General features: G+C 33.2%; 3 protein-coding genes and 1 pseudogene across 4 annotated transcripts; 2 read left to right on the top strand and 2 right to left on the bottom strand.

The window, feature by feature from the left end:
* The first annotated feature begins 5,129 nt into the window (after positions 1–5,129).
* LOC108832320 (serine/threonine-protein kinase-like protein ACR4) lies at positions 5,130–6,453 on the top strand. Its single transcript, XM_018605807.2, has one exon. The coding sequence runs from the start codon at positions 5,266–5,268 to the stop codon at positions 6,265–6,267; it is 1,002 nt and encodes a 333-aa protein (XP_018461309.1). The 5' UTR covers positions 5,130–5,265; the 3' UTR covers positions 6,268–6,453.
* A 4,848-nt stretch (positions 6,454–11,301) lies between these two features.
* On the bottom strand, positions 11,302–16,326 carry LOC108854555 (uncharacterized). Its single transcript, XM_018628150.2, has 14 exons — positions 15,983–16,326; positions 15,687–15,848; positions 15,542–15,607; positions 15,300–15,443; positions 15,092–15,205; positions 14,853–14,954; positions 14,564–14,749; positions 14,198–14,287; positions 13,999–14,133; positions 13,784–13,906; positions 13,599–13,684; positions 12,882–13,494; positions 12,722–12,799; positions 11,302–12,641 (listed from the first exon to the last, which is right to left on the bottom strand). The coding sequence occupies exons 1-14, from the start codon at positions 16,250–16,252 to the stop codon at positions 11,565–11,567; spliced, it is 3,246 nt and encodes a 1,081-aa protein (XP_018483652.1). The 5' UTR covers positions 16,253–16,326; the 3' UTR covers positions 11,302–11,564.
* Positions 16,327–16,909: 583 nt separating this feature from the next.
* Positions 16,910–18,159, bottom strand: LOC108854556 (transcription elongation factor 1 homolog). 2 transcript variants are annotated; one of them, XM_057009631.1, is made up of 5 exons: positions 18,012–18,159; positions 17,585–17,708; positions 17,432–17,502; positions 17,326–17,347; positions 16,910–17,239 (listed from the first exon to the last, which is right to left on the bottom strand). In XM_057009631.1, the coding sequence occupies exons 2-5, from the start codon at positions 17,695–17,697 to the stop codon at positions 17,065–17,067; spliced, it is 381 nt and encodes a 126-aa protein (XP_056865611.1). In that variant the 5' UTR covers positions 17,698–17,708; positions 18,012–18,159; the 3' UTR covers positions 16,910–17,064. The 2 variants fall into 2 exon arrangements, with proteins under 2 accessions (XP_056865611.1, XP_018483653.1); XM_018628151.2 differs by having other exon boundaries at positions 17,585–17,699; positions 18,012–18,157.
* A 2,503-nt stretch (positions 18,160–20,662) lies between these two features.
* Positions 20,663–21,851, top strand: LOC130511140 (uncharacterized; annotated as a pseudogene).
* The last annotated feature ends 3,005 nt before the right edge of the window (positions 21,852–24,856 follow it).

Genomic DNA, 24,856 nt, shown 5'->3' with positions numbered 1-24,856 from the left:
TCAACACATTCTGAAAAATAAAGATATATTTATCTGTACCCAGTAATTTGAATTGTCGAAATGCATGATCAATGACATTTTGAACTGAGCAGAAAACGGAGTGACATTATGGATTGACGATCAACCAGCAGCTGAAAATGTCGACATTTGGTAGTTGCAACTCTGTCTTACCTAAAAGTCCAACACGCTTTATTTTTTCCCTCATTTCTTATAAATTATTTACAATAGCTACGCGCTTGATTTTACTAAACTTATTGTTAAATACTAATATGAATGTCATAATAATATGGATTGCAGATTTTACCAAAAAAATGAATTTCATGCAGATTGTTAGAATAATCATGTTATTATTCCAATGAGACTATAAACTTTTAGACACTAAATCGTTTGATGAAAGTTGAGTATGGCAAGTTTGTTCAACTTGGTCGGCGCGTTCGATTTTGGGTTCAGTTTCGGTTTAGTTATTTTGATTTTAAGTTTTGAGTTTTAGAGAATTTATGTATGAAATTTTGTTTGGTTTTGGTTTGTTATTTCAATTTTTAATTCAATTCGAATAACAAAATTAAGAACTAGGTAATATGTGATAAATATTACAATTGGTTTCTGGTTTTTGGATAATTTGGGTAAAAGTTAAATTTTCTGTTTTTAGATTAAGTATCGGGTAATTCAAATAAATTTAAATCTAGATAAAATATATATAGGTAATTCAATTATTTTGGGTAATTCAGTTAATTTTAAAATATTTCAAATAAAAATATCAGGGTAATGGATTCATTTTTCCACTACTTTGGTTGATAAGTAATATTTTGGGTAATGGATTCATTTTTTCACTACTTTGGTTTATAAGTAATATTTTAAAAATATTTGATAATCTTAAACAAAATATCGTTAATATTTTAGGTATATAAACTTTCTTTTAGATATTTAGATACCTATCCTATTCTTTTTTGCTAAACTGTAAATATCATATAAATGAACATAGAGCTTACAAAAGGTCTAAAAACTGTACCATCTTGGCAAAAAGAAAATAAAAAACAAGATGGGACAATGATGAACTAGCAACAAGGAGCTATCTCAGCCACATGATCATGAGAGAGCTGAAAGGCTTCCTGATTCTCCTTGCAGAGATAATGTTTTTAATCTCTTTATCAATACCATAGAACACCATTGCAGAAGAAAGAGAAATCTGGTTGTGAATCAGATTGTTCCGTTGCTTCCAAATGTGAAATATGGTAGTGTGAACTGCTATTTTCCGAAGCAGAGTAAGCATCAATTCGGTTCTGATGTGGTTTTGGTTCTTGGATTCTAAAAATATAGAAACTATTCAACTATTTGTAAGCATCAATTTGGTTTCAAATTGTTTTTCGGGTTCTGTTACAGTCTCTATTTTGGTTCTCAGTTTATATGTTCAAGTTGAACAGTACAATCCTGAACTCCGTGTAAAATAACAGAACCCTAGTTAAATAAACTCGTCTAGTCCAAAAACGTGAATTCTTCAAGTTCAAATTAACAAGTTATCTAAAATGCTTCTCAAAATAACAAGTTAGCTTACAAGTTTTCAAGAGGTTAATCCGCACGGACATGCATAATTTTTTTTTTTCAATTCACAAATGTTTAATTTTGATATTGTCATTAATATTTTAAATATATGATTTACATTTTATTTTATCTATTGTATAACTGTATAATTTTTTTTTGACAACAAACGGTTATTCTACTATTCAAATTTGAGATGGTCTGAGTAACCATATCGAAATAGAACAACTAATAAAACAAATCTAACTATGAAAAGGCTATTTCTATAATCTTCTTGTTTCGGTTTCTTATTCGACATTAATACTATACAATGATTTATTTTATACATTTGACTTTTTTTCATCTATGTATTTTACTTTATTATTAATTCTTATTGTATACAGTTATCTAGTTAACCTATAAATTAAATTCTTAGTTATACACTTAAATTTTCATTTAAATTTTATCTAGTTAAACTATAAAAAGAATATTTGTTTAAGATAATTTATATTTCCTTGTTGTGTTGAAGAAACTTTAACATCTATCATTTTAATATTTTTAAAAATTTTATAAGTAAAAACATTTTTCTGTTGAAATAATATTGCCATATTCTTATAGTAATTTTTATACATAGTAGTATCTATCATATTATTTTAATAAAATTTATCAATATATGATATTTTGGAGTAATATATTTCCTGATTTTTTGTTATTATATTAAGATTTCAAAATCTCTTATAAATTAATTAAGGAAAATTACAACTTTTAAGTGTAACCACGTGTCATCACCACAATGATTTTTAAGATGCTTAGAAAAATGTATTGGTACATCTAAATATATACTATAATTTTCATAAAATTAATTAACATGTACGATTATTATTTTCCTTTCTTTTATTAAATAAAACTACGGTATATATATATATATATATACATATGCAACTAATGATTATTAATATAAATTATTTGTGTCTCTTCCATCATTTTTGTTTAATTTTATATTATTAATATAAATTAAACAATAAAATTGCAATTTAGATTTTTTCGTATATGTTAGATTTTAAATTTTAAAAATAACTATAAGTTACTAAAACTGTTAAAATTCTTATAATAAAAAATTATGATCATGATTTAATATTTTTATTTAACAAGATACACATGATCTTAAACCATATGAGTAAAAATCTCATTTAATATATATTAAATAACATATATATATATTATATATATTAACTAGATAATTTTCACCTCTTACCCAAACAATACTCCAAAATTAGCAATAACATTAACCCCTAGATATGTATTTGACCTTGTATATTTGTACTGTTTTAGGTATTTTCCCAATTTTTATATTGTTTTAGATTTTTGGCCTAATTAATATACCACATAAGAATACATAAATATTTTAATTTTAAAATTTGCAATGAACTTTCAAGAATATTTATAAATTATAAACTTATTAAAATTCTCACATTAAATTTTTTGTTATAGATGATTTTGAAAAAAATTACAAAAAGATACGAATGGTCATAAAACCGTGATTATGAAATTTCATTTAATATATAACCATATTAAAATATACTATTTATCTATGTTGTATAATTTAAATTTAATTATATAAGAAATAGATAAATATGATTATTTAGATTTACTTACCATAAAATGATAGTAAATAAACAAGAATGATTTGTCTCACTTGTCTGTTTGCACTAATTTAATTATATTATTAATAATTAATATTTCTCAATTATTAAATATAATTGTTATTACATAATGTAAAAGGTAAATAAGTAATAGTATATAAAATAATTTGTATATACAACGTTTATTCTGCACAATATTCAGCATGTATAATTTGTCAATTATTATTAAAATGCACAAAAATGTATAGTATATTTTATAATCACCAAATATAACTATTTTTATAAATTCTTTCCGCATTTGGTGCCGATTATCACCTAGTATTATATTACTTTTGAGATTTACAGCATAAATGTTTTTGTTGCATTTAAAAATTGTATACTTTAACATATTTTATATTTTGTAAAATTTGAGTATTATTATTTTACTTTTGGAATGTTATTTTAAAATTATATATTTTTCAAGAGAAATTTATAAAATTACACAAATATTTTTGGGTTTAGACTATTAAATAAATTTTGAATTTTGTTGTCACTAAATTAATTATTTTTTTAAAAACAAAATTATTTTTTGTTAATTTTTTTAATAAATTTTGTTATAATTAAAATAAACCTTAAATTATAATTAAAATTGATTTATCAATAATATATTCAATGGATTAGTAAAATTTTAAAGTTTTCTAATAGCATATTTTGTAAATAATACATAAACTAACGGTTAATTATATATAAATGGTTTAGATATATACTTTATATTTTTTTATAACTAACTTTTTAGATAAATATTGTTTGAGTCTTAAAATAAATAATATATATTTTAGTTTATGCATAATTTTTTAGTTATATACAAAAGAACTATATATATTTTTGTATGATATATAAAATTATTATTTGTATATAGAGTATTGTATTGTATATAATTAAGATATTAACTTCTGAGTATTTCTTATTTTTCAATAATTCTATAGGTACTGAAAAATGTACACTTTGCATCTATTGAGTTTATGATCGAACAAAACATGTATTAAACTGTTAAAAATTACTTGCCAAAAATAGTATCTACCCTTTTTTTTGTTAACGTTGGTTCTCATATGGTTTTCGGTTTTTCTTACCAACTCTGTTTTTCTCATTAAAATTTCAAAAACAAAAAAAACACTGTTTCTCGTTCTATTACTAATTTAATTGAATCGTGAATCCTCATATTTATAACCTAATTATTATTTTTAATAAAAATGAATTATAAAAAGTTTGTTGATCGTAGCTCTAGATATTTTACCTCTAAATAATTTTACCATTTCTGATATGAAAATAAGCCATTGTTGTAATATATTTTTGTAGCCGCAGTATGTAGTATTGAATAGTGTGTTTCATCTTTTTTATAACTACCATACTCATATGATCTACAAAATTTTAATCTTTTTTTTTACATTAGACTAAAACAGACTCTAGAAAAACTTTACAGACCATAACGGTAACTCTGTATCCATATGAAAGTTTAATTTTAATCATAGGCATAATATATTAAACTATGCATAATATATTAATTTTATGACGAGTAACTTACCTGAAGCCCTTCATAAAGTACGCATCATAAGAAAAAGTAGCATTTTTAGAATTTAACAAATTTGAAAATCTTCCTATGCACACAAAATACCTAAACAAATCGTAGTTCTTTCTGCTGTAAAAACAAATATTTCTAGGTTACAAAAAAAAAACCTTTATATAATGAAAAGTAACTATTTTAGTTTATGTTTAATTTATTCAATTTATGAGAATTTGATGCATCTTCATAATTTTCTAATGTAAAGAAAATAACAAAATAGCTTTTCTAGAATTTAACCAATTTAGTAATCTTACAATGTACATAAATACCTGTATTTATTTCTGCTGTAAAATAAAATATTCCTTCATATAGTAAAATAAAGAGTAACTATTTTGGTTTCCCTAAAATAAAAGAGTCCAGAACCCAATATTTGTTGACCACTTAGCCGTATTATTCCTTACTTTCTCATTTTGACCTTTATTTTATTACATTTTTCTTCTCCTATATACACGCAAACCCCATAATCATAATCAGACATTCTTGAATGAGTTTATTTTTTCTCTTCAAATGGACAAATCTGAAAAAATCGCCTACGCTTCGGTTCTGTCTATTCTCTCACTCTTTCTTCTTATTCTCATCATCTTCCTCCTCTTACTATGCAGAAAGAAACCAATCCGGTCCGACGAATCTCTCCTCCCAAAAACCAAACCAGCCGGAACCACTTACCCTTTAACCGAATTAGATTCAGCAACCGACGGATTCAGCCAGCGACGAATCATCGGTACCGGTCGGTTAGGAACGGTTTACGCAGCGGTTATCCCATCCCACAAAAACCTCGTCGCGGTCAAAAGAATACACCCCGGTTTGGTTCTAAGCAAACCGGGTTCCGGTTTCACCACGGCTCTCAAAACGCTTTCTTCCGCTCTCCACCCCAACGTCGTCTCGATCCTAGGCTTCTCGGAAGCTCCCGGAGAGAGGATCGTCGTTACCGAATTCGTCGGAGAAGCGAAGAGCTTGAGCGATCACTTACACGGAGACTCCGAACCGGCGGTTACAACCGTTATTGACTGGCGGCAACGTTTCAGAGTCGCGGCGGGAGCGGCGAGAGGTTTGGAGTATCTGCACGAGATCATGAACCCTAGAATCGTCCACGGGCGATTCACGTCTTCGAATATACTCGTGGATGAGAAGTTCATGGCGAAGGTTTCGGATTACGGGTTCGCGTTCTTGATCCCGCGCGAGAAGGCGGAGGTTTCTTGGTACGTTGAAGAAGGGTACTGCAAAGAGAGCGACGTTTACGGATTCGGCGTCGTTTTGCTTGAGATTCTGAGCGGGAGAAGAAGCGGGAACGGAACGATCGTGAAGTGGGCGACGCCTTTGATCAAAGAGCAGAGATTCGCTGAGCTTTTGGATCCGAGAGTGGTTGTTCAGAGTGAGATCAAGTGTTTGGTGATAAGGTTAGCGAAGGTTGCTTTGGCTTGCGTCGGGAATTCGCGGAGGAGTCGGCCGTCGGTTTCTCAGGTGGCCGCGATTTTGAACAGTTTGGAGAGGGAAGGAGGGGGGATTTGAACATTTCGAAAAGTTTTGGGGTAAATTAGTAATTTAATGGAACATTTCCGTTAGTGATACTGTAATATACGTTACGCCGTGTACATATATAATTTGGGGTAGATAATCGGTTTCGTATGATTTTTAGTTTATGATTTTATTCGCATCAATTTTATAAATTTGGGAATATAATAATTCTCGAAATTCGGATACTACTGATATGATAAAAATAATTTTCGCATGCTCTGTCGGAAACAATTATAGATTACGAGGATTTATAATTAAAATATGGGTAAGTGTGTACGAAAGATTGTTTAAAATTCACTCGGGCCCTTCATAATTTGACGAGACTTGGAAGGTAGGTTATCGTCAAAATTAGACGGTGGACCTAATCTTTTCTTCTTGTGGAACAAGTCAGTTTTGTTCTTTAATGGTAAAAAAGTTCGGTAGGTTTTTATTTAATTTTCGTTCGGTTTAATTTAGTTTCTTTTTCTTTGTAACTTAAAGGTTTAATTTAGTTTTGCTTTATATAAGTTGGCATCTGAGTTAATTCAGAGTTAAGTGGTTGATTAAATGTAACAATTGTTATGAATTATCATAGTTATTTGTTTGTGTTGTAACATTCACAGCATTTATGTGTAAACTGCAATCTTTGAAAATTAACGTACACGGCGGTTGCTGTAGACCATTTAGACTTTGTTTAAACAGTTATGGAAGTATTGTCTTTTTCTAGAAACAGAAAAAAAAATGACATAAAAACTTTCAAACAAAAACACCTTAAAAAACCTTCAAAGCTAAGAAATTATCAATAAAACACTTTAATAATGCACACACGCCTTAATTGCTAAAACTGAATAAAAACATAGATTGATACTATACCTTGGATGTACATTACTGCAAAGAACCGTTCTAAACAACCCGCAACATAATTCAACAATAATCTATCATCAATGATTTAACTAAGAGATTATAATATTACACTAATACACATATTAAACTATTTTGGCTTAATTAACTGTAGTTATTCAGCCTAATTTGTAATTTACTAAAAACATGCTAGTAAAATGTGCCGGATTTAATGAATGAGTGAAACTAGTTGTTGTAATACATGAATTTGGAAAATTTTGTTCAGAATCAAGATTTAGGAACTAATTCCCATTTATATGGATCGATTTTAATTTAAATTCATACTTCAAAAAACAACAGTAGTTATTCAGGTAATTAAGAATATCAATACTGATAATCTCTAAAAAAGTCTCTTACGAACAAAAAAATAAACAGAAAATAGAAAGGACGAATCATCTATACTATTATTTATGAAGTGATTTTGCTGATTTGTCATGTCTTCCATGATTTTAGAAAATTTTGCTTAGTTGTTATGTTTTTATTAGTTTTAAATTTTTAATTAGTATTTTTACTTGTTTGTTATGTTTTGAATTGATTTTGTTTTTAGCTGGTAATTTATTTTGCTATATGTCATCTTCTTCATGATTTTAGAAAATTAGGTTTATTTGTCATGTTTTTATTAGTTTAATTAGTTAATTTTTATTTGTTATGTTTTTAATTGTTTTTCTTTTTAGATGGTCATTTTATTTATTTGTCATATTTTATAACTTATTTTTGTTATATTGTTCCTTATAATTTTAAGTTTAGTCATATTTTATGATCAATTATTAATGAGTCTTAATAAATAATTTTAGTGATTTAGAAAATAACTAATCATTATCTTGGAAATAATTTTTAAAAAATCTAATATTAATATTATAGTTAAACTTATATTATATTTACTTTAGTTATATTATATTTGGTTTAATAATATTAAATCGATTATGTTTTACTATATTTATCACAAAATATATAATTTAGTCGAAAACTTAAAACGAATTTCATTAATTTTATAATAATCATTATCTAAAAGATAATATATTATGTATCCAAAAATATTTTACATCATAATAATTAGAAATAAATATAAATCCATATATATAGTTTTGTGTATATATAAATGTTTCAGGTTTATTTGTCATTTTTTAGTTTTAATTAGTAAAATTTTCTTATTTGTTATGTTTTAATTGGTTTTGTTTTTAGGTGGTAATTTTACTTATCTGTTATATTTTAAAACTTATTTGTTATATTTTTCTCATAATTTTAAGTTTAGTCATATTTTATGGTTGATTTTTAATGAATCTTAATAAATAATTTTAGTGATTTAGCTAATATTTTATCATTATCTTGGAAATAATTTAAAATTTTGAATGATAGTATTATATTTATTTCATTTATATTAAAATATTATATATATGCTTATATTATATTTGGTTTAATATATTAAATCAATTATGTTTTACTATATATATCATATAATACATAATTACCTATAAATGTAAAACAAATTTCACTAATTTTATAATTATTATTATCTAAAAGATTCTATATTATGTATCCATTTTTATATCATAATATTTTAAATATAAACATAATTCCCTATGTTTTATGTATAGATGAATGTTTTCAAGTTTATTTTACTTAATAGAGATTTTTTAAAAATAAAAATTTAGTGTATATAAACAATTAATATTTAGTTAATTATTATATATATCAAAAACATGAAAACAAATTATTCTAATAGTTTTTGAATTGATAATAAATTTACTTACAATTTTTTTTGTAAAATTGTTAAGTCCGCAAGTGCGGGCAAAACACCTAGTTTAATATATGTCAAAAATTTTAAATAGTTAATTTTATTTAGATAATCAAATTTCATTTAAGTAATTTAATGTGTTTCCCACTGGATCTAAAATTTTATCCACATCACATCGCATAGGTCTGGTCAGGCATAGAAGACCTTATCATGAAGTTTTAAAAGATCGTAATTTTTTTTAAAGATATCTTAGAATCAGTCCACCAAATCTAATTAGTCAATAATGTTGACTGAGGATTGAAGAGTAAAGTACCAATATCCAAGGCAAATAGTTGAACAAGATCAACATCAAGACAATTCTGAAGAAAAAAAAGTCAGAACACTAAATCGACTCAAGCCAAACGCAAGCTGATACACACAATGACCAGGGACCGGCTCTCTACAAAGCCTAATGAAACAATCGTCTACAAATTCTTTTGAAAAATTACATTAACATAAGCCTCAATTTCTTTTAAAAATCCAAAATTTGTTTTAAACTTTTTTTTATTAAAAACTTTTATTAAATTGCGTAGGAGGCTAGGACTTCCAAACTCGGAGGGCCAGCCTCGAGTCCTTGACAATGATACCCAATATTTTTAAGTTACAAACATTTTGGTATTGTTCTTAAAATATAATTTCGAGTATAAAGCGGTAAAGCCTAAGGTATATTAAGAGTATACTCTGTTTTATTATTTTTTTAATGTTTTTTGCAATAAAATGTTTTAATCAAATAATAATGCACTTTTATAAAAAAAAAAATAAATGGGTTAATTTTCAACATTTATAAGTTAAAATGTGTTAATTGTAAAATTAAAAAAATCTTTTAAGAATATTCTTTTTAGAAGAGAAAATAGAGGAATACATTGGAGAAACTCACATAAAAAAATAGAGAAATACAGTATAACCTCTATAAATTAATAATCTATAAATTAATATCTCTATAAATTAATATAATTTCATAATCTCAAATTGATTTTTTGATTCAATTAATATCTCGATAAATTAATAATTTCTATAAATTAATAAAAAATTATAGGTTTGATGTAAAAAAAATGGTAAACCATTCTCCGAAGAGAGAATGTAAAAGCTTTGGTGGCCACGCGTTTGAAAATCTGGTGTGGTGCGGATTCGAACTCGGGTCTTTTGGAGATCCACAGAACGCTTTGACCATCCGACCACAGACGTCTTGACCTTATAGGTTTGGTGTAGTCCCAACATTATTAATTTATAGAAGTTCACTGTACATTGGAAATGATCTTGCATCTTTAAAACTAGGCCTGGGATTTATAACCGAACCGAAATGTCCGAACCGAACCGAACCGAGATTTGGTCATTTCGGTTTCACTTCGGTTATCAAGACAGAACCGATCGGCATCAATCTCAAATGTATTCGGTTTTCGGTTCGGCTCGGTTCGGTTCGATGTACCGAACGGTTAACCGAAACCACAACCGTTTTGTGTTTTCTCCCCTCCGATGCAGAAGATTCTTGAATCAAAACCAGTTAACCGATTCTCTCCAGGCCGTGATGAAGTAACTTCTTCTACAACTCTTGATCCAAACTCTCACATGATAAATTCGACAAAAAGGGTTTATTGTTCATTTCTCCGCCGTCATAGTTGACGATCTGTTTTTGCAATCTACATTCATTTTCTTCAACCTAAAAAGACTAATTGAACATTTGGGCTTACGTTTCATACTAAATGGCCCATCTATAATTGTTTTCATAATTGAAATCATTGAATAACATCAAATGGCCAAAGGCCCAAGTGTTTAATATTAAAATGGCACGTTTTTATCACGTGTTTATCTTCTTCAGTCTTAATCTGTTCATTCTCTACTGGCCGTCTTTAACGCCTCTTCAACTTCGTATGCACATCTTCGGAACCAGAAGCTTCATCAAATTTACAAAACCGAACTGTCCGAACCGAATTAACCGTTGACCGAACCGAACCGAACCGAATTTAAATTCGGTTTCATTCGGCAGTTTTTTCTCACACCAAACTACCCGACAAACCGAGAAACCGAACCGAGTTGACCCGAAATAACCGAAGTCGCAGGGCTATTTAAAACTATCAAACCAAGATTAATAGTTCATTGGACTAATGCCCGGAACCAAACCTGACGAAGAGAAACAGACGCACACAAACCCATGACGAAGAAATTAAGGATGCAAAACCCCCACCAACTACTAAAAGCAAAAAAGAATTATCAATCATTTATCCAAGTAACTATGATCTTGACTTGGTGTAACATCAGATTATACAAGTCATGTATAGAAGAAGAGCTATATATCATTATCATTAAGCTAAAAACTCAATCCTTTCTAAATCCCAATTGTCAATATTGTTAACTGAGAGACGAAAGACAAAATGAAATCCAAAGCAAAACGGTCAAACTCAAGCTCGACAGAACTCTGAGAACATAAAGTCTACAAATTTCAAAGTCTAACACCAAACCGACTCAAGCTCCCACACAAACACACTCATAAACCCTACACCTCAGTTTTTAATACAACAATACTTAAGTCAGAGCCTTGCTAGAGCAAACTCTACACTAATCTCTAAAGATAGAAACTTCGAGTTTAAAACATGTTTCTCCCCTCACTCTGTACAGAGTTTTGTCCCACGAAGTAGGCTTTTCACTGTCTCTTTCTCTCTTCCTTCTCTAACGCTTTCTTGGGAAGAACATGAGCTTCATACAAAGCAAGAATCTCTTTCTTGCTCTGATGGCCTTTGTTCAGTATCAAATGTCCGCAATCATACTTCGTCAGCTCGTGCTTAAGATTCTGCACTGTCAGCTTCCTGTAATCTTCTGCTTCCTCCTCTTCTTCACCTTGCTGGTTTTGGGTGTCCTCATCCCCTCTGGAAAACGATACACCATCCTCATAAGCCCCATTATCATCTCCTCTTGCGCTTCGAGATCGTTTATTAGTCCTCAAGATTCTATCGCTTGTTTCTCCAATATCCATATCAACAGCATCTTCCATTCTGGTCCGTTTCCCACGTGAAGAACTCGCAGCTCTGATCTTGTTGTCCAGTGCAGTTTCTTTTAACCTAGCTTGAGCTAATTCTTGCTGAAGATTACCAACGGTTGCCTGTGCAGCTTGCAGCTCAAGAGAAAGAGCTTCAGCTCTTCGGTTTGCGGCTATATGAGCCTTGCGCTCTTCATCCAACAACTTCTCCAACGACTTCACGTTATGCGCCCTCTGTTGGTTGGTTAGCTTTAACAATGACTCGATCTCTTTTTCTCGCTCTCCGACTCTTGCTTCTAAGACTGTAACCTTGGACACAGCCTCCATCTCAGACACACGCAGTCTGTGCAACTCATCTTCCAAGTCAGTCTTCTGCCTCTCCAAGTTTTCAATTTGTCTCTGAGCTCGCTCGATCTGAGCAAGTCTTTCCATCGCTAAGCTCTGACTCTCACTTTTCTCCTTTTGGGAAGTGACGGCATCAGCTCGAGCTTTGTCCGCCATTTCAGTAGCACGTTTAGCTTCTATTTCAGCTGTTTTGCATCTCTCTTGGACTTCGTCGAATCTTTCAAAGTCAGATCGGTACTTCTGCTCCAGGCGGAGCTTCTCCTGTTCCAACTTGTTTGCCTCTTTTTCGTATGTTAGAGCCTTTGTGTTGGCACTGTCTAACCTATCAATCATTTCCCTCAATTCCAATTTCAGTGATGCTGTTTCCACGTCGAAGCTTCTGATTTTAGACTCTGCCGCCTGCAAAAGACACCACACAAGCTTAGATCCAGATGTACAACTGGCCAACTTATCAGTATGTATCATATCGAAAAGCTCACCTTTAACTCTGATCTTAGAACCGTTAAAGACTGCTCTGCCTTCTCAATTTTTGTAGTCTTCTCCTTAATTTCTTCATCCTGAAACCAGTTTAACACCGTATATTGATGATTAGAAATCTAAAAGTCGTTCTCTTTAACAAATTGGGGCAAAGAAAGATACCTTCTCGGTTAAAGTCAACGTATATTCCTCCCTAAGAGCATCTTCCCTCAACTGCGTTTCCTTGCCTGAACGCTCTTGCACTGAAGCAGCCTTTTGAAGAGCAGATCTTGCCTCTCCAACAGCATAATCATATTTCCTCTCCCATTCTTCTGTCTCTTCTTGAGCGGATTTGGCTTGTTCTCTAGCTGCAGCAAGCCTAGCTTCAGAGGTAGTACTTCGTGTCCTAAGGACTTCTATATCAGATTTAAGCTGATCTTCAACAGCTTTCTGTTTCAAAACAAACTGGTCATACTTTCTTTTCCATTCCTTGATTTCTTCTTGTTTAGATTCCAATGTTTTAACCAAAGTGGAGCATCGCTCATTCAGCGAACTGTTCTCCCCCTGTAGTTTAGTAATGCGTTCTCTATATATATCTTCCAGCTTCTTCTTGTCGATGTTCGATTCATCATAACGTTTCTGGTATTCTTGCTTGTATCTCTCGCTATCATCCAACTGCTGCTTTAGATGTTTCATCGCATCTTCAACAGAACGGAGTTTCACTGCAAGTGAGTTTTTCTCTATAGCGATATTATCTATAAGCCTTTTGGTGAGATCATATATTGGCCCTTCCAAGCTGCATGATTAAAAATTCAGAATAAAATGGGTAAGATATATGAACAAACCTCTGAAGAAACCTAGACGTAAATCAAAATCAATGGGGGGACTAATAGTAAATACCTTTGTTGCAAGAACACAGAAAGTTTCTGCCATTTCCCTGGGCCATGGCATGATGCCTCGTAGTCTGACAAACGAGCTTCTAGAACCTGATAGACACAATCGATCCACAAGCAATCAACTAAAACCACAGGAACTTCCATCCTTGGCACATCTAGTCAAAAAATATATATCCATAAGTAACCAACCTTGACAACACTATCCATATTTGCATTAGAGGCATGACAAGCTGCTCTCAGCTGCTTCTCCATACTTTGGATAGTGGTCGTGCATCGCAAATCTGCCTCCATGAATGCATTTCTTTTGTAATCCTAAATCAAGAAAAGATAGTTTACATCAGAATAACGAAGTGAGAAGAGCAAAAACAATTACTTTATTACTGCACAGGTTTAGAGTCCATTACCGCAATTTTTTTCTTCAAGTCCTTGTGGAGAAGATCCTCGTATTTTTTTCTTGCTATACCAGCCCCTACAGCATTGGCGTTAAACATAGCCAAGGCTTTTCGAACTGCTTCTTCATGTTCTTCCCTCAGTACACCCTATATAGCAGAATTGGTATGAGTCATAGTTATAAATGACGGTAGGCTAATGACAAGTGCTTACTTCTTCAGGAGCTTTTGATTGGTCAAAGGCAGCCAAGTAAGCTTCCATACCAGAATCATATGCTCTTCGACACTCGGTTTCTTCCACACTCTACAAGAAGATAATAAAGAAAAATAAATCTATTATCAGAGGGAATATAAGTAAGAGGATGCAATACTAAAAACAACCCAACTGATACCCGCGATGGTTTCAAAGTACACAAATGTCTGAACGCCAATAATCAACCCTATTTGTCTACATTATGTAAACTGAACCCCGCCATATCCAGTCAAATCTTTCAATTCTAATTTTCTTTTCTAGCCATTTATGAAAGAAACTTTTGACTTTAAATGTATCGGACATCCACAGAGGAAAGAGATATCAAACCTGCCAAGATGAGGTTATTGTTGGCACAGCACCATTGTTCAACGCATCCAGATAAGACTGTGTAATAGCAGCAAGTATAGGACCGGTCATCACAGTACCCCCTACCTGTTTGGGCCTCGTCCTCTCAAAAACAAACTTGGTCAAAGCATCCAGGCCAGCAGCAAACTCACCTCTCAAATCTTCCAACTGCATAGACACACGGGATTTTATGTGGCCACGCATTATACAAACATCCAAACCTTTCAGCTTAGTATAATAAGTGAAAGAGCGTGATAAGAATGATACTAACCGGAATTTGATCAAGTCTCTGGAGGTCCTTTTCATTGGTGAGAGGCCTTACAAGGGGAAAACACTCTCTGTCCGGAAAAAGTGCACGGATCGAATCTCGGATCTACAAAACCATTGATCTCATTAGCATTGACTCCCAATTTTGGTAGTAAAGAACATTTAACTTGATAGCCACACCCAGATTTCTCAAAGAGTGGATGACTATCTACATGAAAAAAATAAAGCACATGCAAACAATACCTCATTTTTAGCAGAAATATCACCTCCACCACCTTGAACCGGCCTTAACGCAATTTCTAAATAGTCACGCGGAGTAATCTTTCGGTTATCTTCCACTAGGTCCAAATAAAAGTCCTGCAAGTAAATATATCAAGGTTAATACACTTACATCTGCAAGCCATATAATCGACAAACAAAATTTTACATGAAAAAAATAGCAGAGGATTACCCTAAGGAGCCAGACAAAGATAGGAGAAAACTGTCCAAGTTCAGAACGTGAACTCGTTCCTTCAGACGCTTTCACACGGATATGCTTAGTCATTTGAGTGACAAGAGAAAGGCGATCGAGTGAAGCTTCGTCAATACCACCCATCTGAAACATACAAAAGAGAACAACACGACCTAAGGCACAAAATAAAAGCTAAGGAAGAGAGATATGCACAAAATGAGAAGTGGAAATCAAAAACAAACCTGATTGTATACGAACATGCTTGACAAAAGAACAGCTAACGAGAATATCTGAGTGCTATAGGTACCCTGTGGGATTACATTGGAAGGAAAGTGAATCAGAACATGTCAAGGAAAGTTTGAAGTAAATCAAAAGTTTTTAACTCACGGTTTGGTCATAAGCATCAATGCCTTCACTATCTAACAACAAAAGATTATACTCAGATCCATCAAGAGCAGTTCGTTTGATAGGAGAACTCCACAACCAAAGCCCCTTGGTACAAGGCTTGTGTGTTGACGCTACTTGAAACCCATTACTTCGTCCAAGAAGCTACAACAAAACAAAATCAATTAGAGAAAAAAAAGCAAACCCTAATTTGACAAAACCCTAGACCTAGAGACAATGTACACAAAATAAACCAAACACACTCATAAGTTCAAAAGGCGAACAAAAAACATATTTACCTGATTGAGAATAAAGCTCTTTCCTTGACGAGCCCTACCACAAACAGAAACAACGCCGATGGGCTCCTTGACGAGTAGCAGAGTAGCAACTGCTTCAGGGTCCATCCGGAACTTTCCTTTCTCATCGCAGTACACTAGCCGAATAGGTCTCGGTGGTCCCGTCACTGCAGAGGACGGAGCCGGAGACGTCGAAGGGTATGATCTCGGTGAAGGGGAGGCGGAACTAGACGGCGAATCTTTGGCTCCTCCTCGACTGAAAAAGCTTCTCATCTCCACAAACTCGAAAATTCGTCACTTCGATTTCGGTCGATGTTGGGAGATTTTGAGTGTGTGATTTTGAAAAAGAGGGGAAAGTAGCGTCAACAAGACGAAGAAGATCCGTAATGGACAGCTATGTGGGCCTTAGTGGGCCCAAATGTGTATTTTTTGGAGCCCAAGGCGATATTCGCCTAACCTTACTCTTGCACATTCATATAGCTATATTCATATACAGTACGTCACATTCATATTGCACACTAGCAAGTTTCTCTTGTTCATGCTTTTGTTTTGGCACCTACTGGTGTCCTTTTCCTGCTTTTTTATTCTTTTTATTTTTGGTAACTTGTTCATCCCAATCCTCTTATATGAGGTGTGTGTTGTTAGGGAGGTAGTTGGTTTTTTCTGAACTTCACAACATTATGAAATACAATCAGTGTTTAAAAAAAAGTGAAAATGAGCGACGTTTAAGGATTGTTTTTGGATGAGCCGGTCCTGATAATATCGAAATGAGCTGATCTATACTCTTTCTTGGTAAAAGAAGCCTAGTAAGCGTACAGAGAAACAAACCCAACTAGTAAGCGTACAGTCAAGATGGTGCATTTTCGGAAAGCTTTAACTAATCTCAAACCACACTGATTATTATATTTCTCGCTCTTGACGGTTCTAAACTTGACTAACCTCATCTATCTTCTTGATCTGAGATTACTGTTTCAGCAAATGGAAAACAAAAGGAAAAACGAAGGTGATAGATAGCAACGAGTATCAGTAGATATTACAACATACGGGCAATGTCTAAAGAGGACTTGCATGGTTTTCGATACAGATCAATCGTCTCGGTAATTAAACTTCCTTTTAGTAGACACACGTTCATCTTCAACATCATCTTCCTCTTCCTCTTCTTCTTCTTCATATACCTCTTCTTCCTCCACTCCCTCTTCTTGCTCAACATCGTCCTCCACAGTATTGACCCTCTCGCACTCATCAATCCACTCGCTATAGCTGCATTAGTTTCTGAGAGGCTTAGAAAAAAAAAACAGGGAGAAAGAAGAAGAAGAAGAAGAACTCGAATAAGATATAGTACTCACATGTCTATAGCTTCACTCAAAGCTGCAAGAACCCAAAAGAATGATCAGAGACTATGCAAAGCAATAAACTGATTCTATATAAAGATTTGGGAGCATCAAAAGGAACCTGTGATAGTAGTGCTAAAGCTTTCTTCACAGATCCTACAAGTGGCAATACCAATCATCTCCTTCATATTACTGAAAGAAAAACAATTCAAAACACTTGATCAATTCTCATATTGTGATTCATTCGTTAAAAAGCTAAGAAAGATGTTATTACATTTGGCATTCGACACTAGAGCCGTGATTGCAAAAGGGACAGCTAAAGACAGTGTCAAGCTTGTCCATTCGCTTCGTTGTAGCAGGCTTTGCCCTTGACTTCCTCTTCCCCATTGCTTAACCACCTTTCCACAAAACAAAACAAAAATTAAATCTATACTTTAATCTCTAGATTTGAGAAAAAATATCCACAAAGACCCGACTTTTTTCAAAAATAAGATTAATCTAAAGAATCGAAAACCAATAACCTGCGAATCTACAAATTCAAAAGAATCAGAGCCGAGGCTCAAGAAGATACTCTAATTTAGAACAACTATGAAAGCGCGTGATGGAATATATTCACAGCAAAGCAAGCCCAAGTTTGATAATTTGGTAAAGAAACAGGGTTGTTGTTCTGAAGCAAACAATGAATTGAGAAACTGACAAACCTGTTATTGCACAAAGATCGATTCCTCGAGGAGCAGCGAAATACGAAACCCTAGAAAGATGTCAATTGGGGGAGAAAGGGGAAAGGAGTTAGATGCAATTTTGATATTATTCTAGACAGATCGACAAGACAACGACGCCGTTTCTACCATAACCAGTGTTTTTAAAACGGACCGGCTAGCTAACCGGAAATATCTTGGGTTCTCAATCATTATGGTTCGGTCGAGTTCAATCGGATTTGATTGGATAAAACTGAAATAGTGATATTTTGTAAATAATATGCATATAGTTACAAAGATAGATCATATCAAATCAAATGTTTCAATAGCCATAATATTTTGATTTTTCTTTTGGAAAATAACAACTAAAATATATCAACAATAATAAAATAATTTAAAGTTCAAATCTAAAATCAATACAAAAAGCATATTTAAACTTTGTTCTCCAAATATTTATCACTCTAAATATTCACCATCTTTTTAAAAATGTATATTCATAAGTTAAAGAATTATATTTTGAAATAAAACAATTGTTTTGGTCGTTTATAAATTATACAAATTTTAAAAACTTAAATGTTTCAATTATTAAGATCTTCAACACAAGTGACCATGAAATAAAACGTTGCAATCCTATTTTAGTTTAAAAGAAGAAAAGATAATTATTTTATTAACAAAATGTTGGTTTATATATGAACCGAGGTTTGGTCATTTCAATGGGTCACTGGTTTCTGTGTGTTTTGACGATTCGATATGAGTTTTTAATCGGTTCAACTCTAATAGGTTCTGACATTGACACAATCCGAATTATTTTTGGTTCATGGTCAAACCTGGTCCGACCGCTGGTTCAGTCCGAGTTTAAAAACACTGATCATAACTCAAAGAATGATGTCCTTGCATATTTCAGTGTGAAAAAAAAAGACATCATCAGGACTAGACATCTAGACAAATATACTCTTTTTAAATAATACTAAGATTATAGTGATTAAAGATAGAACCATACAGCTCCACAAATTAGGTCTTCACATTTTATCTGACATCCGAATCCGAATCGAAACATGATCCGAAAATCACAAACCCAAATCCGAGACGAAGTAGTAAAATACCCGATCGGATTTTGTATTGAACAAGTTTAGATATTCGAGCCCGATCGGTTATATCTGAAATCTGAAGTACTACCGGAAGTCATACGGGCATGTGTACTTTAACTTTGTAAAATAGTACTATCCATTTTATGTATATAAAAGAAATATTTTCAATTATCACTATTCAATATTTTAAGATTACAATCTCTCCAAATCTATCAATTGAATATTAAATTTGTAAGCTGATCACTTATTTAAGTGATTTAAAATTTAACTCCAAACAACATAATATATTAATAATATTATATTAATCATATATTTAAATCATACAAGTATAATTTTTAATATAACTTTAACTTAACATAAAATATTTATCAATGTTTTGAAATTCATACCGGACATTGACTTGGCATTAAAGTTGGGTCAATGGTCGGATCGGTCCAATCGGTTCAACCGGGTTTCAAATCTTAATCTAATTTGAAATTAAGTAACTATATATATATATATATATATGTATAACTATTAAAATGGATAAAATTATATAATTGTCATAATCTTAAAAATGATATGGAAATAAAATCAAATTTTCAAAATGATACTAAAATACGATGAAAATAATTTATTTAGATATATATTAAAAATAATATGATTTTTGTGAAATATTTTAAATTCTTAAATTTGTTTTATTTTTAATTTAAATTTGAAAATTTAGGTGGATCAATTAAATAAATAAAGTTATAAATTGAAAATAATTATATAATTATAAAGTAATAGAATTAAAATAAACATAAATTTATAAAAATATATAAATTATAAAAACTTAAGAGATGAAATAATTTTCATACAAATGTAATTAAAATTTTAATTTATCTAACTTACAAGTTGCTTAATATATTTATTTGATTACGTCAATATTCAAAACCAAATAAGCAACTGACATAAATTTTAAATATTAAAAAAAACATGGTCAAAATGTATATATTAAACAATAAGTTCAAAAAAGAAGACCTATATCACTTATCTATAGATCAAACAAAAATACAATATATATATATATATATTATATATATATATATTTATTATTATTATGAACAAAGTCAAACATATACAAACATGTACTAATTTGAAAATAACTATAAAATATTGTACGTTACAAACTAAAATAACATCTGTGCGAATGTACGGATCGACAAAATCGAGTTTTTTTTGTCACAAAATCTAGTTATATTATTTAGTTATATTTATTTTTTGAAATATACAAACATGACCTAGGAAAAAATGGCGACATCAAAGGCGACAGAAAAACGGTTATATTTCCTCTATTTTCTCGCCACGATTCGAGTGGTTGATGATGTTTCAACGGATATCAGAGGTTTTCAAGATGAGATTAAGGCCACGATATCCTGTATCTCCATGTGGGAATCACTTTCCCATCGTGATGAAGCAGTTTCTTAGCAATTTTGGGTTTTTCGAAGTTATAAATTCCTTAACTTTCGAAGCAATTTCTCAAGCTTTCAATCCTTATTCTCTCATCTCTTTCATATTTGGAGATTTTTCACTGCAAAAATTGAGATGGCTGATTCCATCCGAAGAGCGCTTCAAGACATTGATTTGGGTTTTCATGATGCTCCGGTTCCCTTACCGACAGAAGTAGTCCGACAAGCGGCGGAGGAGAACCGTTTCATCCTTATTGGAAGACCGGTGATGCCCAGAAAGCAAAACCTGCGAGGAATTGTGGCAATGATGCCGCGTAATTGGGGGATAGAAGGATTGGTTCGCGGAAGAATCATTGAGGGGCGTCGTTTCCAGTTTGTGTTCCCTTCAGAGGAGGCAATGGATACGGTGGTCAGAAAAGGTCCATGGGCGTTTGCAGAGAGGATGTTTGTGTTTACAGCGGTGGACACCGCTGATGGATATGGCGATGCTAAATTTCATACCTTTCTGGGTCCAAATCCGTGGAATCCCATTCCAATACATGAACCGAGAGGTTATTGTCCACATTGCTCGTATAATGGGACAATACATTCAGATGGACTACAATGAGGAGACTGGTTCACGATTGGAGTTTGTTCGTGTGAGACTCAACTGGAACGTGAATCACCCTCTGCGCTTCCAACGTCATTTTCAATTCACGCCTGGAGTGAATACTCTGCTCAAGTTTCAGTATGAACGTCTGAGAGGGTTTTGTGAATCTTGTGGGATGATCACTCATGACTCAGGAGCGTGTCTTCTTGTGAATGGAGGTCCCGAGAATGATGAAGGCAATGATGATGATAGTGATGATGATGCTCCGGAGCAAGGTGGTAATCCTAATCACGGGGTTATTATAGAGGAAATTAATGAAGAAGAAGGTCAAGAGGAAGAGGCTGCAGAGGTTCAAGGGCAGGCAGAGCAAGAGAGAAACAGAGAAGCAACAAAAGTTGATGCTGATGATGATGAACTTTGGCACGGTCCTGGACTGCAAACTATGTATTCAAGTGAGTATCTCTCTGATGCGATGTATGATCCTGTTAACCGTCCAGGAAGCACTTTGATTCGTGAGGCTGGAGTTAAGAGAAAGGCTTGGCTTGCTGAGACTAATGGTAACAATGGCAAATTCACAAAGGGTGAACAGGGAGAAAGTAGCAGACAAGGTGAAAAGAAGAGAGCTCGTTCTGTGTCGCTTCCAGATGATGTTCAGATGGAGAATGAGGATGAGAAAGATGATGATACTGACGTAGTGAGAGGCGCGGTGGGCCCTGAACCACCACTTCCGCCATGAGAGTTGCAGCTTGGAACTGTCGAGGTCTAGGCATTGACTCGACAGTTCGACGCCTAAAGGAGGTAAATCGTAAATACCTTCTGGACATCATATGCCTCTCGGAGACAAAGCAGCAGGACGATTATGTGAGGGATGTTGGAGCTCAGTTAGGATGTCTTAGTACTGTAATAGCTTCTCCGGTTGGAATATGAGGAGGATTAGTTATCTATTTTAAGCAGCATGTTCAGTATTCTGTTCTTACTGTTTCTGCAAATCTGATCGATTGTAAAGTTCATCTTAATGGAAAAAGTTTCTATTTTTCTTTCGTGTATGGACACCCTAACCCAGCTTATCGTAATCATACATGGGAAAGGATCATACGATTGGGTACTGCGAGACAGAACCAACCATGGTTTGCACTTGGTGATTTCAATGACATCTTAGGAAATCATGAAAAAGATGGTGGCAGAGTGAGACCTGAAGCTTCTTTTACTGAATTTAGAAGCATGATGAGAAGTAGTGATTTGGTGGATCTTCCATCTATTGGAGATAGATTCTCTTGGGTAGGACAACGAGGCCAACACTTAGTCAAATGCTGCTTGGATCGTACTATGGCAAATAGTGCTTGGTTTGGAGATTATCCGGCTTCTCAAACTGAGTACTTGGAAATAGGAGAGTCTGACCATAGACCAATGATTACATATATTCGTACAGATCGAGAAGAACCTCGAAGAACCTTTCGGTTTGATAGTCGAATGATTGAGAAAGATGGCTTTCAAAATGCAGTTAGAAGAGGTTGGTGTGGTATGGGACAGACACAGCTGATAAGAGTACCGTTAGTACAACGCATTGCACGTTGTAGACAACATATCTCTCAATGGAAGAAAGTAAACCGCTACAATGCAGAGGAAAGAATAGGACTTCTTAGGAGTCGGTTGGATAAGGCTACGACATCTACTCATGCTACAACGCAAGAGAAAAATGAGCTTCTCAAAGAACTGAACGAGGCTTATTTGGAAGAAGAAGTATATTGGAAGCAGAAGAGTAGAGTACAGTGGTTGCGTTCGGATGATCGTAACACTAGTTATTTTCATGCAATAACTAAAGCGAAGAGAATTCGTAACACCATCAGTTCTATACAAGATGAAAATGGAGTCGTTTTTCATGGTCATCGAGAAGTAGCTACGGTTGCAGGAACATATTTTAAGGATCTCTATGCTTCTATGCCAGTGAATCAGAGTCTTTATCCTGAGATTTTTCAAGGATTTAGTTCAAGAGTTTCTACTGAAATGAACAGAGATCTTACACGAAGGGTCACAGAGGATGAAATCAAAGAAGCTTTGTTTGATATGGGGTCACATCGAGCTCCTGGACCTGATGGGTTTACAGCTATATTCTATCAACGTTTTTGGGATGATTGTAAGGCAGACTTGCTTAAAGAGATAGAAAGCTTCTTTGATACGGGAGTTATAGACCAACAACATAATCATACAAACTTATGCTTAATCCCAAAGATTTATCATCCTACAAGCATGAAGGACTTCAGACCCATAGCGTTATGTAATGTTTCTTACAAGATAATATCGAAAGTGCTGGTAAATCGTCTGAAGAAACATCTACCGAACATCATCTCAGAGAATCAGAATGCTTTTATTCCAGGCAGACTTATCTCTGACAACATAGTGATTGCACATGAGATTTTTCATAGTCTCAAAGCTCGAAAAAGGCAAGCTACTTCATATATGGCAGTCAAGACTGACATTACCAAAGCATATGACCGATTAGAATGGGGATTTTTAAGAGAAACAATGCAACAAATGGGGTTTGATAGTCAATGGATCTCATGGATTATGGCTTGTATCTCAACAGTTAGTTATTCGGTTCTCATCAATGGAACACCAGAAGGATATTTTGCACCTGAAAGAGGACTCAGACAAGGTGATCCTTTGTCACCTTACCTCTTTATTCTCTGTGCAGAAGTATTGTCACATATGATGTCAAGAGCTATGAAGGCAAGAACTCTGATGGGAATCAAGATAGCTCTTCGTGCTCCTGCTGTGAATCACTTATTATTTGCTGATGACTCTCTGTTCTCCGCATTAGGAAATCCTCAGGCTGCAAGGAAACTAAAACATATCTTTAGTAAGTATGAGGAAGCCTCGGGACAAGCCATTAATTACAGTAAATCTTCTATTACTTTTGGTAGCAAGGTATCATCTGCAACACAAACTCTCATGCGGAATCTGCTTGGTATCACCAATGTTGGAGGCATTGGCAAGTACTTGGGATTACCAGAGCAGTTTGGATCTAAAAAGAGTGAGATGTTTACTTATATCATTGATAAAGTAAAGAAAGTAACTCAAGGATGGAAGCAGAAGCATTTGTCTCATGGAGGAAAAGAGATTTTGTTGAAAGCTGTAGCATTGGCAATGCCAATATTCTCAATGAATGTTTTTAAACTGCCGAAAGCTATATGTGAAGAAATAAATGGGATCATGGCTCGCTTCTGGTGGGGATCAGGAGAAAATAAAGGACTTCATTGGTATTCTTGGGACATAGTGTACTTACCTAAGAAAGAAGGTGGTTTGGGATTCAAGGATTTAGAAGTTTTCAATCAAGCTTTACTTGCAAAGCAAGTCTGGAGAATCTTGCAACATCCTACTTGTTTGATGGCACGAATTCTACAGGCTCGTTACTTTCCAGATGGAGATATCTTAGGGGCATCAGTAAAGAAGAAAGCATCGTATGCATGGAAGTCTATCATGTATGGAAAGGAATTGATAACTAAAGGAATGCGACATGTTATTGGGGATGGTACATTTACAAATATGTGGACAGATAAGTGGCTACCTACACATCCTCTGAGGGCGCCACAAGCAATCAGAGCAATCGATGAAGAAGAAAAGGTCAATGTGTACTTTAACAACGTACAGTCACAATGGGATTTGGATAAGCTACATCAAACAGTTCATCCTGATGACTATGAGATGATTTTAAAACTTAAAATCAGTCCAGTTGCAAAGCAA

This window comes from Raphanus sativus, chromosome 4 (genome assembly GCF_000801105.2).
Source record: "Raphanus sativus cultivar WK10039 chromosome 4, ASM80110v3, whole genome shotgun sequence".
Classification (NCBI taxonomy): domain Eukaryota; kingdom Viridiplantae; phylum Streptophyta; class Magnoliopsida; order Brassicales; family Brassicaceae; genus Raphanus; species Raphanus sativus.
Note: the sequence above shows the minus strand (reverse complement) of the source record. Positions and strands in the feature narration are given on the sequence as shown.

Bases quoted from the DNA above. Each gene is read 5' to 3' on its own strand.
- LOC108832320 (XM_018605807.2), top strand. From the start codon at position 5,266: ATGGACAAATCTGAAAAAATCGCCTACGCTTCGGTTCTGTCTATTCTC.
- LOC108854555 (XM_018628150.2), bottom strand. From the start codon at position 16,252: ATGAGAAGCTTTTTCAGTCGAGGAGGAGCCAAAGATTCGCCGTCTAGT. The intron at 14,288-14,563 runs GTTTGATATCTC...ATCTTCTTGTAG, and splicing joins CAATAACCTCATCTTGGCAG to AGTGTGGAAGAAACCGAGTG. The intron at 13,907-13,998 runs GTAATGGACTCT...TTCTTGATTTAG, and splicing joins ACTTGAAGAAAAAAATTGCG to GATTACAAAAGAAATGCATT.
- LOC108854556 (XM_057009631.1), bottom strand. From the start codon at position 17,697: ATGGGGAAGAGGAAGTCAAGGGCAAAGCCTGCTACAACGAAGCGAATG. The intron at 17,503-17,584 runs GTAATAACATCT...TTTTTCTTTCAG, and splicing joins TCTAGTGTCGAATGCCAAAT to TAATATGAAGGAGATGATTG. The intron at 17,240-17,325 runs GTGAGTACTATA...AAACTAATGCAG, and splicing joins TTGAGTGAAGCTATAGACAT to CTATAGCGAGTGGATTGATG.